This window comes from Helicoverpa zea, chromosome 10 (assembly GCF_022581195.2).
Source record: "Helicoverpa zea isolate HzStark_Cry1AcR chromosome 10, ilHelZeax1.1, whole genome shotgun sequence".
Lineage (NCBI taxonomy): Eukaryota > Metazoa > Arthropoda > Insecta > Lepidoptera > Noctuidae > Helicoverpa > Helicoverpa zea.
This window is the reverse complement of record NC_061461.1, coordinates 4253397-4269641: the sequence shown is the minus strand read 5'-3', so window position 1 is coordinate 4269641 and position 16245 is coordinate 4253397. Positions and strand designations below refer to the sequence as shown.

Here is a 16245-nt window from a genome sequence, read left to right as displayed (position 1 = left end):
TCATAGACAACAAATGACCAAGCTTCGGTAAGTATTGTATATCCGTTACAATAAATCAAGCTATTATACTCAGTGTCACTTATGAAATAAGGGTGAAAATGGCAAATCAAAAATTAAAGTCAATGTAATGTCCATTAAAAATATTAGGATACATTCATTGTTGAAAAAAATGAGTTGTTTCCGTTAGCCGTCGCGTCGTGTTGTGTGAGTGCGGATTGCGGATTGTGAATTTGTGACAAGCATTGCAGTGACTTATTCAATAATTCCTCATGGAAATTCCAAAATAAAGACATCAGTTTTTATGGATATTTATGTTTTTGTGTTGTGCGAAGATTTGTAATTTATGTGAACGATGATAACCAAAATGCAATCACAAGCGAATGTCGCCGTGCCACAATCTGTCACGACACAACCACAGTCACAGCAAATTGTTGGTGTTGGAGTTCCAGCAAATGCAGTGATATTAAAAATGTCAGATATACAACAGATATCTACAGTTGGTATGTATTACGTGATGTTTTTGTTATGAACGTGAATAATGTGCAACAAACCTGAAACTTTCCGTGAACTTGGAATTTTCCTAACGAATATCAATAGGCTCCTGAAGCTTAGTGTCAGAAAGTTCGCATTGCATTTATTTGTGAAAGCTTTTGTCTTTTTAGCATTATGTGTTTAATAACAGCATAACAAGCAAAAATAGGATGATAAATTCTGGTTTTCTCTGAAGCTGTGTTATTTCTATAGGGTTATAATTATGTGAGGTTATGCAGCTGACTTTATTTTTTTTTTGTGTAGCAGCTGTAGATTCGGCTACCGAAACCCTTTACCCTACGTACAGAGTAGTAAACTTCTTTGTTAGGGTTTTAAATAATAGTAAATTCGTGAATAATATTTTGGAATTGCAGAAGATTATTTATTGCTTAAGTAATGTTTTATGCAAAAATGTGTTTTCTATTATTAACAGTTCTTCAGTAATTTTCTAAAAAATAATAAGTTGAGTTCTAACGCCACGCATATTACTATTTGAGTTATTGAGTTTATTGCCTACTTAAGTTACAAACCTCTTCTAAAATTCAATAAAGTATATTCACATGAATTATATTTATTCCATTTACTTTTGTTCCCAGGGCTATTGGAACTGGCCCACCGAGAATACCAAGCCGGTGACTATGAGAGTGCAGAGCTACACTGCATGCAACTATGGAGACAAGACGCCACGAACACTGGTGTGCTCCTTCTGCTGTCTTCTATCCACTTCCAGTGTAGAAGATTGGATAAGTCTGCCCAGTTCTCTTCGCTGGCGATCAAACAAAATCCTCTATTGGCTGAGGCATACAGGTAATTACACTAATATTTTTCACATTTTAGGGGTGAGTAACACACACATTGAGTTGCACCATTTAACTATATAATAATCAAACCATTCCCAACCGTATGCTTGCTGCCCATTTGTCAACTGAAACTAGTTTGGTTATATATATTGGGTTATCGGGTATATGTAGTTAGATGGTGAAACCCACTGTAAATGGTTGTATGGAGTTGAAATGGCACTTGAAACTTGTGTTTGTATGATAGTCCCATTCTCTTAACACATAACTATTAAAAACCAAGAAGTATTATAGAGATAGACTCGGGAAAAGGAATTTTGATAATGCTCCAAATACAGTAGTACACTTCATATTGTAATATGTATAACAATTATAACTGCAAAACAAACACATGTTTGATGGGTAATTACTTAACTTTTTTTTGACATACTATAGACTGTTTACATTGTTGTGTCATGTTCTTCACCTTGGCTACTGTACATAATACCTATGTGAACAATCAAAAGCAGTTCTTAGTATGTACAATGCTACAACATTATCTTGTTCAGAACAAAAGGAATAGTTCAAATTCCAGACCTTGGTTTGCATTCACTTTAACACAACTAGAATGCAAACATGTTATTATATTATGTGGAAATGATGTGCCCATTGTATTAGATGTTATAGTTTCAAGTCATGTTGTAGTAATATTAGTAGTGCTGTTTTTATCGTCCCACTGCTGGGCACAGGCCTCCTCTCACAAGGAGAAGGATTGAGCGTTACTAGTGTTGTAGTTATACTAATATTCCTGGAGCCGAACTACCTACTGGAACTCAAAAAATAAGGCTTTAACTTCAAACTAAAATATGTTTTTATAAAACATTCAGCAGAACAAATAAGTATGTGAAAGTATGTATGTTCAAATCTAAAAGAATTCATTTCAATTAATAAGTCAAGCAGCATTTTTGTATAATAAGATGCCCTGACTGAAATAATTTGATGTGTCACTGACCAAACATTTTGGCACCCGCAGCCCATTAAAAATTAGGCCATTTTGAAGTTGTTGACATGTATTGCTCTGGGTTAAGACTGATGAGTATATTTACATGAGTTTCATGTCTCTAATTTGTTTATTTCATCTCAGTATTCAACTGAAGAGAGAATTAGAGATTTTTATAAGTAAGGGGGACACCCCTTACTTATAAAAATCTCTAATCACCTTCTAAGCAACATTTTAACTAATCACTACTTAAAGCCTTAAGTAGTGATTAAATGTTAGTTAAGACATGCTTAAGCAACGTTTATAAATAAGAATTTTCTTAAACAGCCCTTAAGTATTACTTATTATTTAATTCACGTTTATAAGTAAAGCGGACATGTTTTGATGATTCTTAGGCGTCGTCCTAATTGGCAGCGATCGCACGATGGCGCGATGCGTTTTTCATCTCACGATCTCACTATCTCACTTGCGAGGTTCAAATAGGACACTCTGATGAAATCTGTATGTTTGAACTCATCGAACGACGAGAACGCATCGTGTCATCGTACAAACGCTGTCAATTAGGACGACGTCTTAGATGAAAAACGCATCGCGCCATCGCGCGATCGCTGCCAATTAGGACGACGCCTTAGTCCTAACTTACTTAACTCCAAAACGGTAATATAAAAGAACCAGAAAATATCAGTAGATTTAGAGATGGAAAGTACACATACATTATTAATATTCTTTTTTAACGATGGCGTACACTGGATGTAACGAAGTTAATTTTACGTTCCAATTCTTGATACTCCATGCCATGCCTTCAATTTCTAACATGTAACCCCGTTTTAATATTGTTATCCAAATTAACATAATTCGTTTCTGAAAGGTCACGCAATCTGTTTTAGTTACGCTTTTGTTTAACTAGTATTTAGAATGTCAGAAGGTACACGTTATCAATAAATGTGTTGTGCGTAAACATGCTCCTATGTTTATTTGTTTTTCGCTGTTCTCTGTATGAAACCTTGGGTGGGATATTTTTTTTTAAATAGCCCATTTGTATCTGGCTAACGATCACCGTCCTTCGTCAGTTATTCAATCTACATCAACTATCTTCACGCAATTACAAGAATTAAATAATCAAACTTTTGAGGTCAAAGATTGCATCAATATTATCATTGTCTTCTTTAAACAAACTGTACTACTTAACACCAATGTGGCGTGTAGGTCTCTTTGAAGATGATTTACGCTTAAAGACATTTCCCATTGTTATGCCCAGTAATACCGTCATGCTTGTAACTCGCGACCGTTGGTAAGCAGGGCTGGAACTTTCCTACCTGTACTTCAGGTAGCGAAATAATAAAGAGTCAATGACCCACCCAGTATTCGTCTACGGCGGTGTTTAGGCATAGGGGAGTTAAGGGGAGTGCATTGGGTCGTGCGAATGTAAAAAAAGTAAATTGTCAAGGGGTGTTTTACGAACTTGTAACGCGCGGCATCTATGCATCCAAGGCTTTGCGAATGCTTTTGTTTGAAGAATTAATACCACATCATAGCTTTCCTCGTTGTAGACGGCGACGTAGTCCATGCCAACCAATCTAGTTGCTAATATTAAGGCCAAGATAAAATGGAAGATACTTCTCGATATATCCTATCTAGTCAAATCGCATAGCTCTCACCTATTTGATTGTCTGATCAGCAACTCTTTCTAACCGTCGACTAATTTGCAAATAGTGGGACATTTGCGATATTTGCTTTCTTTATCCACACATTGTACATTGCTGACCGAAGGCTATACTTCTATTTTTTTCGTACAGCAACCTGGGCAACGTTTTCAAAGAGCGCGGTCAGCTGCAAGAGGCGCTAGAGAACTACAGACACGCTGTCAGATTGAAGCCGGACTTCATCGATGGCTACATCAACCTTGCGGCCGCCCTCGTGGCCGCCGGAGACATGGAGCAAGCTGTTCAGGCTTACGTCACTGCCCTACAGTATAATCCTGTGAGTATTCTAAAAAGTTCTCTTGAAATTAGTCTTCTAGAACTGATACCGAAAACTGCCAGATTGTGAAGAAACAATTTTGTTATTTCATTTTCAACTCTAAGACCAATGACAAGGGGACAGAAATGATGAACCCTATTCTCCACTCACCCTATTTTAAAGAACTGAGGGTGGCAGTGCCACCAGCTACAATAATTGTAGACAACCACATTACGTCATACGATACTTCCTTTTATACTGGTACATATTCCTCGTACTTTGAACCTCAATGCGTTACTATGATTGAATTAATTTACACCCAGATCACACCTTTATGCTAACAAGGCTGTTAAAAGCTGTTGTTTTTGAGTCATCTATCTAGCTATCGGTGACAACTTGTATTATGATATTGCCGAATACGCAAAGACAAAGCAATTCAGGTGATAATAAATTGACAATGTACAACATACATCAGACAAACACGCGAAGTGACGTCATACTAGTTGAAGGTTCTTCAATTTTTCCGACTTACAAAAATAGTCTGGAATTATATTTCACTGGTAATATTATTCCGCCTATCTTAGTACATTGCTGGACATGTGCCAGAAAAACAGGTAGCGGCCGAGGTTTCCCTTGTTACTAAGGCATCTAGTTTGGTAACCGTATAGTCGGGCCGCGCCAATGACGCTGCCCTTCACCGGCCTAGAAAATTAGGACTGACATGTATCACTATTGCGACATTATCTTGAGTTACAAATATTATAATGTTGTGTGATTATAGCTAAATGAAACACAGTAAATATTAAAGGGCCTCATTGTGGAATAGGAGTTTGTATTCTTATTTAGTATCATTCTTCTTTTGCGGTTTACCTGTAGCTCAACGGTTTGGTGGGGCCTTTGAACAAAATATTCAAATACCAGTACCAATTTTGACTATGTAATGAGATATTTACCATAAAAAGGGTTATACATCTAATAACAATTCAAACATTCTATTTACGTGGATACGGAAGACAACTCCACGATTAAGCAATTTTACTTTGCTAGATAAGAACACAATTTGTTAATGTTTGTAGCTAGTGCGAAATCGTCTTCTCACAAAGAGTGATAATGCCGCAATGCGGCCGTAGTCGCGATGCAGTTAACCTTTACCTTTGCACACGTAGTCTACTAGGGCATCGATATAAAGTCTATAATATGACCGTCGATGTCCACCGTCTAGACTTTCAGTTTCTTTATCGAGATAAACTAGATCTATATCTAGAATAGAAACTCTCCCACAAGACCAGCCTTAGCTGCTAATAATTAATAATTTTACTGAAGTGAATACTTTCACGAACACTGGCTGGTACGAATGTTTAAAATAAATGTTTTGACACTGGCAGGCAGCGACGCCGAACGGTATGGAAATAATAAATGAAAATAGTCGCTACGGGTGGTGAACCTTTAGCGGTCTTTGCTGCAATATCAATAACTCAATATGACCATGCACAAGTTGAGCTAATATCCTATGAACATCTGCAAGTTAGTTGCAAGCAGCATGCATGCATCTCGGAGCTGTATGAAAACTATAAATGACTGACGAATTATGAGTAGATAACTTAAGCTGTAATAACTTTAATTCCTTATTTTTTGTACTTGTTTTCACATTCTAATAATTATGCAAATGTGATATAGGTTATATGAAAAACATTACCGATAGTTATCTTGTTTTATTGATAACGTGTTTGTCATACCTATGATGATTTAATGTAACGTCACAATTTATTTATAAGTAATTTATTTCACCAGGAAGAATACTAAGTAGCCTATAAGTAACTCTTCTGTACGACGATAGTTTTCCGCGTTACGCATCGTAAAGTGCGAAAATCTTTGGTTGTTTTGACGTTTTCAAATGATTTATGGACAAAATCGGTCATCTTTCATAATACATAAAATGTTTAAAGTACCTACAATTGTAACATTTCAAAGTTTGAAGATGCCTTGACTTTTTATAGAAGTTTTTCAATATTAGAGATATATCTCAGATTCAACTTTTCTGAGCGATATCAATCATTAGAATCTGGGTACAAAAAAACCGCTTCAACCGTCAACTTAAAATAAACTTTGTATGCTTAGTGGTAAGATATAAATTATCAATGTCAGACTATTATATCCTTGTTTTCTGCGATTACCTATTGTTACGTTAATGTCGTATCAAGTATAATGATTGTGCGGTAATATTCCACGAAGTTTTCCTGCAGTACCTTGCTGATTTAACGCTCGCTCTATTATTATAATAGATGACCTCAACTATAACAAGTGTAGCCTAATAAAACCTTGTTAAAAAATAATATATTTTGTTTCTTCTGCCCATTAGTTAGAGTCTTATGTTCAACGATGAGGTAGTTCCTTTGAAATATTTCAGTTATTCCATGTTATGGATTTAGAGATAATCTCTATCAAAAAATGTTGTTCTCAGAGATACGACAATTATGATCTCACCTTAGAATGCCATCAATTTAAATTATAAGATAAATACCACGTATTAATTAATCTTGATAATGAGCGCATACTTCATCAGCGTTAGGAAAATATCTGAAACCGATTTACAGTTTTCTTAGCAAATGTACACTCATACATGTATCTAGCCACCTTGGTTTGTATAGTGTAATCCGCTTAACCGTCGCTAAGCGTTGTTTGAGGTTGGCACAAATCAAATTTATTACGACGGAGATTAAACGGCCATCCCAGAATTAAAATGTTTGAAATTAACCGCTGTTCAAACATTGTATTGCGACTATATAATGGTCCTCATTTAAAGTAGAATTATTTATTTGAAAACCGTTATCTTATTTCAGTATGAAATATTGTTTGTTTTCCTTATGCATTTATGCTTATAAATAAATAGTATTGCTACTCTTATGCACAGGTTTAGAAATTGTACAATAAGCATATTACACACTATTAATCAAAGCTAATGAATAATAATTGTATTAATAAATAACACAACGACTGTACTTACGTTTGAAATATCCGGATTCCTGTTACAATTAATTAACATTTAGTGCGCAGGTATGTAGATAGCACGAAAGATTTGTACCTGGCAAAGTTTATAATCAAGATTTAAAGAACGCCTGAACTATTCGTCTGTTATTGAAATTGAACCTCGATTTGACGATGAATTCCGAAGGAAAATGCATTGTTCTCCACATTATACATTGTTTCACGCTTCAATAATAATCTCAATGACTTTTCTCATAAGTATTTTGTCGAGACTGTATCGATGTTCAATAATAAATAATATAATCAGCTAATCAGAATAAACAACAGGTACAATAACAGCCATGAATCGATTCTATCGGTAATTTTGCTGGTGATTATCGAGTAGAAATAATCGTATGTTTATAAACTGTTTCCGGAAATGGCAAGGCTTACAAGGCTATGAAACTCGTGTATGTCATAAATGGTGACTAGGACATGACGTCACGTTGGATGGATGTATTCTTAGCTGCAGCAGTGCCTCATAATAATTTTCCTTCTTCTTTCATAACATGTAGGAATAGGTAAAGAAAATTCTTTCACTTTGGAGTAAAAGGCAACCTGAATAAGCTATATCTATCTTTGCATGACCATCACCGGGGCTATCTTTATTGTAGCATTTATTTGCAGTCTTAACTAAAAAGCCAAGCTAGCCAAGTCTTAGATTGTATTTGGGTTAAAGATTATTTTGCTATAATTCTCCTCTAAAAAGATACTATTTCTCTCATTCAGTTCAGTTCTAACTTTAAACTTTGAAAGAATAAAACGAAAGTTTTCTATTTTGTTCACAGGATCTGTACTGCGTTCGGAGTGACTTGGGCAATTTGCTCAAAGCACTTGGACGTTTGGACGAGGCAAAGGTAAATATAATTTCCTCCCCTACTTTCTGGTTTGCTCCGAAGTTAACAGGATTCTCTAAAAGTTTCCTTTGTACTGTATTAAATTAGCGTACTCTCTGCTCTGTAAGCGTACTCAGCCCTTGCGTATCTACATCAGAATAATTTGCAACTTGCGTCAGCCTTTTCTTGTAATGGTTTTGACAATTAGTTCTCAAAGTAGTCTCAAATGTACTTCCAAGATCTTAATAGTTAACGAAGAGTCTTAATTTGTCAAAACCATTATCACAGCTGTGAGACAGGATGGGAAAACGAATGCTTTGTTTGGCCACACAACTTTCTTTTCCAATCTTGTTGCACGTCACAATATGTACAGTCACAAAATATTAAATATCTTATGTGTATCGTTATCTGATAATAAAATTACGTTGATAAAGTTTGATGTACTGTTTATATCAATGGATGACATTGACTCAAGTAAAAGGACATTTTGGCGTAGCATGTTATTTGACACGTACATTTTTTATTGAAGCTTGCTGTACACATGGGTTTCATATTAAACTATGTTACATGTACACAATAAAGTACATATTTTAGCAACAATTTCAAACACTAGTAAATGGGGAAAGATGGGTGCTCAATATTTTGTGACAGCATTTTGCGTTCAAATACCAATTCTCTACACAACATTATTTTGTCTAAGGAATCTCTGTAAATATTGCCGTTTTGAATGTAACATAAAGACTTAGCTTTTCTTGATCTAAACAATGTTGTGTGGAGTATTGAACAGTTATGAGAGTAAACTAATTCACGTCTTTACACTAAATGTTTGTGACAACAATAAATCCTGTTTACTTCAAACCTAGTTAACGTTATTCCTTGCGCTTGTAGTGATTTCTTATTACTATGGAGGATCAGAGGAGTCTGTAGTGTTTATTTCATTTAGTGGTATGACGTAGTGAGTTTATTTGTATTATATGATTTGGTCATCCACATGATGCCTGTCGCAATACTCTGCTCGATGACAGCGTGAGCTGGACAATGATCCTCTCGAATCATAAATATTTGATTTGCAATATAATTTGTTTATGAAGACGATCGGGTGAAACAAATTGACTCAAAATCAACTAATTTTCTATTATATTTTCACAAGGTATTGTCTGGTAAGGCAAGTGTAGGTGTGACCGCTGCTGTATCTAGCTGGGTTATGGTTCGTACGACACTCGCTATCCCGCCGCCATGACACCATGTCTGCTGCAGGTAAAGTGGAAAAGGTTTGCAAGATAAAGTAAGAACAGGAATCGGATACAACTCGTGCTCTTTGACTTATCCATTGTCGTGACCATCTTCTCTCATCGCTAGGAAGTGGAAGCGTTTCACTCGTGGTTGGTTCTTTTGTTTCGTGACGTATGATTTTATTTGACGTTGATACAAGACGTATGGATGTACGGTTGGTTGCACTTGGTTTGCACTGGTTTTCGTTTGCATTTCCTACTGATGTGTGTGGCAGTCGGCGTAGTCTCGTTTCTCTAGGGTGCTGTTTGCGTAATGTGTAATCTATGCGATTGATGTTTGGTGATCGTGGCTTTTTGGTACGGCGATCACCCAGCAGCAGTCGTAGCGAACGTGTAATTACTGACATTGGCGTAACATACATTTCAGAACACCATTATACCAAAACAGTATCGTTGTAGTTATTAACATTTGTTTTTTCCGTGTGTGTAGGCTTGTTACTTGAAGGCAATAGAAACGAGGCCAGACTTTGCAGTAGCATGGAGTAACTTGGGATGCGTGTTTAACGCACAGAGCGAAATCTGGCTGGCCATTCACCACTTTGAGAAGGCCGTTGCACTAGATCCCAATTTCTTGGACGCTTACATTAATTTGGGAAATGTTCTCAAAGAAGCCAGAATTTTCGACAGGTGAGTTTAAAAGTTATTTTAGATATATTATTTTCAAATAGTTGCAAAACCTTGAACGCCTGTAATTACTAATTGCATATTAATGATTAGGCATTACCTGTCTATCGATCGAAAACAACATTAATTAACAACAATTTTCCATGTCCAATAGGGCCGTTGCGGCGTATCTTCGTGCGTTGAATTTATCGCCAAATAATGCTGTGGTTCACGGCAATTTGGCGTGCGTTTACTATGAACAAGGACTGATTGACTTGGCAATTGACACGTATAGACGAGCCATTGAATTGCAACCGAACTTCCCTGACGCATATTGTAATTTAGCGAATGCACTAAAAGAGAAAGGACAAGTCGCCGATGCCGAAGAGTGTTACAACACAGCTCTAAGACTATGTCCCTCACACGCCGACTCACTCAACAACTTGGCGAACATTAAACGCGAACAGGGATACATCGAGGAAGCGACTCGTTTGTACTTGAAAGCTTTGGAAGTGTTCCCCGAATTTGCTGCAGCTCACAGCAATTTGGCTTCAGTTCTACAACAACAGGGCAAGCTAACTGAGGCTCTCATGCATTACAAAGAGGCGATACGAATTCAACCAACTTTCGCTGATGCGTACAGTAATATGGGCAACACGCTCAAAGAGATGCAGGATGTAGCGGGCGCACTGCAGTGTTACACCAGAGCTATTCAGATAAATCCTGCATTTGCTGACGCTCACAGCAATCTTGCTAGCATTCACAAAGACTCTGGGAACATTCCCGAAGCTATCCAGTCTTATAGGACGGCTTTGAAATTGAAACCAGATTTCCCCGATGCGTATTGCAATTTGGCTCATTGCTTGCAAATCGTGTGCGATTGGACCGACTACGAGTCGAGAATGAAGAAGCTTGTCAGTATTGTGGCCGAGCAACTCGAAAAGAACAGGCTGCCGTCAGTACATCCTCACCATTCTATGTTGTATCCTCTCACGCATGAATACAGAAAGGCGATCGCGGCCCGGCACGCTAACCTTTGTCTTGAAAAAGTACAAGTTCTGCACAAACCACCATTCAAGTTCCCTCGTGAGTTGCAAGGACGACTCCGTATCGGTTACGTGAGCAGTGACTTTGGTAACCACCCCACTTCTCACTTGATGCAGTCGGTACCTGGTCTGCACGACCGCGCTAAGGTAGAAATCTTCTGCTACGCCCTGAGCCCTGATGACGGCACCACATTCCGATCTAAGATCGCCCGAGAGGCTGAACATTTCATTGACTTATCTCAAGTACAATGTAACGGCAAAGCTGCCGATAAAATCTACGGCGACGGTATTCACATTCTTGTCAATATGAACGGCTACACAAAAGGAGCGCGGAACGAGATATTTGCGTTGCGGCCGGCCCCCGTACAAGTTATGTGGCTCGGATATCCCGGAACTAGTGGGGCTAGCTATATGGACTATTTAATCACGGATGGAGTGACGTCACCCGTGGAACTGGCGAGCCAATACAGCGAGAAAATGGCTTACATGCCGCACACGTACTTCGTGGGCGATCACAAGCAAATGTTCCCGCACTTGCAGGAACGACTCATTCTCAGCGACAAAGTGAAATCTCATAACAATTTAGGAAGCGTAGCCGACAATGTGGCGGTTATCAATGCTACGGATCTATCTCCTCTGGTGGAGACTACAGACATTAAAGAGATTAAAGAAATCGTACGAGCCGCTCGACCTGTTGAAATATCTTTGAAAGTAGCGGAACTGCCGACCACCACGCCTATTGAGACCATGATTGCTTCAGGACAAGTGCAGGTAAAAACAACAAATTTTTTCCTGTAATATGTATGTTTACTAAATTTAAAATCACCGTTATATTAATGTGTAATTTGTTTGCAGACATCAGTAAACGGAGTGATTCTTCAGAACGGCTTAGCGACCACACAAACGAACAACAAGGCAGCAACTGGCGAGGAAGTGCCACAGTCTATCGTTATAACTACCCGCCAACAGTACGGACTACCCGACGACGCAGTAGTGTATTGCAACTTCAACCAACTGTACAAGATCGACCCGTTGACACTGCATATGTGGGTGTACATACTGAAGAATGTGCCCAACAGTGTGTTGTGGCTGCTACGCTTCCCCGCTGTTGGAGAACCTAATCTTCAGAATACTGCTCAACAATTAGGTAATTGAATATACTAGCCGCTGTAGTACATAATATGTACATAATTGTTTATTCAAGTCATCACATCACTTGGTAACGAACGTTAGCAATCGTTAAATGTAACTGAGCGTGTCGGAATGTTGATAAAAATTTATCATACCGTCATGAAATTTTTAAGTATATAAATATAAAAATATATAGAAAAAAAAAATTAACAGTAATAATAACAAATAGTTTAAGTAGTTGAAATTCGAGAGCAAGGACTTGTGTCGTCACGGGTTCTTAAAATTATAAACTAAACGCGTTGTATCTTCGCTGTTATATAATATTTTTTTTGTTTTTTGCTAATCAAATACACGGACAGTTTACTGACAACATCTCCATTGAAACAATAGTTTTTAAAACAATGGATCATTTAGATAAGCTATTTGCTAGTGAAAGCTATTCAATTCAGTTGTGAATTTATGATTGTTCGATTTCATGTTCATCCTCCTGGGGCCCGATTCTCCTAAGTTAATAATGTCAAAATTGAATAGAAATCGAATCGCAATATGATCGCAATAGCAGTTTTAACCATATCTGGCAATCTGTTACTAATATAAGACCAATCGTATTCCAACGACATTCGATTGGTTTGCGATTGGTCTGCTATTTTGGTGATTTTGGTCTATACGGTAGTTTGCTCTACAATCATATTGCAATCGTAAATCATTAGCAGACAAAATGATTAATTATTGAATGACAGAAAAGGATAAAAACGTTTATATCAAAGAAAAAATAGCGGAATGCCACATATGCTTCAATCGTAATCGAGTTGGGATTGGATCGCAGTCGAATGTGAATAGTATGTTTCTTAAGTAAAATTAGGAGAATCGGGCCCCTGTCCTTATTCCAATTTAATTCGAGGTTGGCGCAGCAAGTTTTCTTCTTCCATACTCTTCTATCTGCCTTCATTTCACAAGTAACATTCTTTATGGCAATGTCGACTTTCATACAAAACATCCATCTAATCTTTGGTCGTCCTCATCCACATTCATACAGATCACCTTCCTCACAACATGATGTCCATACCAATTAATGATTGTTAGTATTAAAGCAAAATATTATTTTTGTTTATTAGGTCTGCCTCCTGGCCGCATTATCTTCTCAAACGTGGCTGCTAAAGAGGAGCATGTTCGTCGCGGGCAGCTGGCCGACGTATGTCTGGACACGCCATTGTGTAACGGCCATACCACCAGCATGGACATTTTGTGGACTGGCACGCCTGTTGTCACGCTGCCGGGAGAGACGCTGGCTTCCAGGTATAAATAATAAAAAAAAGCTTTGAAATAAAAAAATGTTTCTCAGTTCTATTAATCCGACTATAAAATGACTGATGCTTTATAATATACCATTCGGTAATTTCTTTGTGACCAAAAAACGTAGCATAATGCTAAGATGAAGAATATTTAGCTGTACCTTTGCAATAACAAAAACCTCCAGTGCCTTTAAGTATATAAGTATATAAGTATTTAAGTATATATAATAAAAACTTCTTGCTAATATCTTTTGTGTTATCGTTACAGAGTGGCAGCATCTCAGTTGAATACGCTTGGTTGTCCCGAGTTGATCGCGAGAACGAGGATAGAATATCAAGACATAGCTGTAAGACTAGGAACCGATAGGGAATAGTAAGTACATTTATGTGTATACTCGAAATATAACCATAACAATTATATTGATCGTAAATTTATTACCTGTTGTTCGTGATTATTTATTACACAATTAATTTTGGAATTTTAACAATGTTTTCCTATCTTTACAGTTTAAAAGCAATCCGCGCTAAGGTTTGGGCCGCCCGCACCGAGAGTCCGCTGTTCGACTGCAAGGCGTACGCCACCGGCTTAGAAATGTTATACAATAAGATGTGGCAGAGGTACGCGCGAGGCGACCGCCCCGACCACATAAAGGCCGACAAATAGACTGCGGCTCGCACCGGCCAAACCAGTGACGGGACGTCTAAGAAACGACGATGGTGCTAAGTGATTGTGAACCAGTGAAAGTTTCGTGTACGAATGATAAGCAGAACAAGGACTGCGTGTGATATTAATTGTATGGGCTGGAAGCTCTGTTTAGTTCCGATTGTCAGCCGGTGTCGATCAATGTAGTCGTACTTTAGTATTGTACTTTATAGACATTGATCTGTGCCTCGTCGCCCGTTGTGACCGATCAAATTCTGTATATTAATATAATTTGGTTGAGTTATGTGTGAGTTGGTATCCAAAATCCTTTATGGACTTGATACGACAGTTTTCAAGGGCGATTGATGTATCAGTACTGTTGACCATAAATGTGGCAACATTTTACTTAAGGTAAGTAACTATACAAGCAGGCTCTCGGATATTTGAACATGAAATGTATTCTCGCTAGTTTTCATGTATCTCGATATCTTCCTTATCTGTAGTTATGCGCTAAAAGGTTCCTAGTTGTAATGTTACGAAAGGAATATTGATTAAGTTCAAGCTGAACTGTGTAATAACTAAATTATTGAGCAATAAAGTAATGTTAACAGCTAGTTAAGTCCTCTGTGCCTGTAATATATTACCCAGTTGTGTAATATGTTATGGGTAAGAATATTAAATGATTTTGCTTCTAGTTGGTTTACAGAAACTGTTGCATAGCCTGTATTTAGTAATTTTCCGAAATATGTGAAAGAATAATAATACTATCTAATTGTTTAGAGAATCAACACAGGATATAAACGAATTTCTTCAAATTTTATTCAATTCATATCAATAACTAGACAAACATGCTAAATCTACAGTAACCGTTTAGATAGGGAAGTTTATGTAACATAGAGTCGTTTTTAATGAGGCCTTATTACAATGTTTGTGTTGCATTTGCCAAAGTTATGAGTAATAATAAATGTTATTTAAACTGTACTGTGGAGAATGGAACATAATGTCTCTGTGTTATACCAAACATGCCGTTTGTATTGAGACCGGAGCCTACGTAAGACTGAATTTCCGGAACACTAACAGTGCAGACAGTTATAAATTAGTTCAATTATAGTTATCGTCGCAGCCAGCCGCTGGCGACTCGTTAATAGTGTTAAGAGACTCGTGTAATTCTAAGTAATCATTTGTGATACCAACATACTATTATAAAATGGCCATGCTTGACGAATATAGTTTTAGAAATTCTTTACCCAGCGATTGTAATACTTAGACGCAGCAGACGCACCTCATTTACGTTGTGTTAAAGTTTTGGCTTGTACATAAAATAAATTGTATGTTTTCCTTGAGCCATGTGAATATATTTTGAATTTCAATTTTGAAATTGGCTTGTCAAAAAATGTATTTTTTGTTCCAAGAATTTTCTTTGTTATCACATTTACTCAAGTTTTCATAATATCTAATCAAATAATATAAAGTAGTTTCAAATTCTACTTAAGGTGTTTTAACCTTCCAACTACTTAATTGTAATGTCTAAAGTAATTGGGAAAGTTAAAGAGAACATTATAGTGAGGTCGATTAACTGAAAATATTGGAATAGCTATTTATTTTATTTATTGTTCATGAAGTTCATTGCTAAATAACACTATAATGTTGTCTTCTCAAATTAATCTGATGTAATAATGAGCATATGGTAGTGTAAGGTGTAATGGCTATAAATGTGACTTATCCAATTGTTTTGTCATTGCCTGCCGTTTTGTTGTAAATAATAATTAAGTCTAGATTACGACATAATAAACTGAAAAATATATTGTGGTTTTATTTTATTTCGATCTTGAATTTTTTTTCACGCGGAACTTAACGGTAATATGGCTATACATACATCCGAATCAAATCCACAACATGTTATAAATACAACGCCTACGCGGCCGCAGCCTAGGGGAAGCTTTTGGTTGCTCAAATAAATAATTGTTTCAATGCCTATTATATATTATTATAACTAGAGCTAGACTCGAAAACAGTTGTGAAATGCTAACTGCGAGCTCAAGCACATACCTACTTCTTTACTCCATCCAATAGAGTAGGATCCAACATTTGGTAGGGTCGAGTCACAAGAGG

The 16245-nt window shown here is 37.0% G+C and overlaps 1 protein-coding gene across 3 annotated transcripts; it reads left to right on the top strand.

The window, feature by feature from the left end:
• The first annotated feature begins 171 nt into the window (after positions 1–171).
• LOC124633692 (UDP-N-acetylglucosamine--peptide N-acetylglucosaminyltransferase 110 kDa subunit) lies at positions 172–15937 on the top strand. 3 transcript variants are annotated; one of them, XM_047168996.1, is made up of 10 exons: positions 172–500; positions 1128–1338; positions 4104–4287; positions 8079–8147; positions 9849–10045; positions 10197–11838; positions 11923–12214; positions 13314–13494; positions 13759–13863; positions 13998–15937. In XM_047168996.1, exons 1-10 carry the CDS (start codon positions 353–355, stop codon positions 14152–14154), a joined length of 3186 nt encoding a protein of 1061 aa, XP_047024952.1. In that variant the 5' UTR covers positions 172–352; the 3' UTR covers positions 14155–15937. The 3 variants fall into 3 exon arrangements, with proteins under 3 accessions (XP_047024952.1, XP_047024953.1, XP_047024954.1); XM_047168997.1 differs by lacking the exons at positions 172–500; positions 1128–1338 and having other exon boundaries at positions 4207–4287; positions 8079–9383; XM_047168998.1 differs by lacking the exons at positions 172–500; positions 1128–1338; positions 4104–4287 and adding an exon at positions 9277–9383 and having other exon boundaries at positions 8100–8147.
• Positions 15938–16245: the final 308 nt, after the last annotated feature.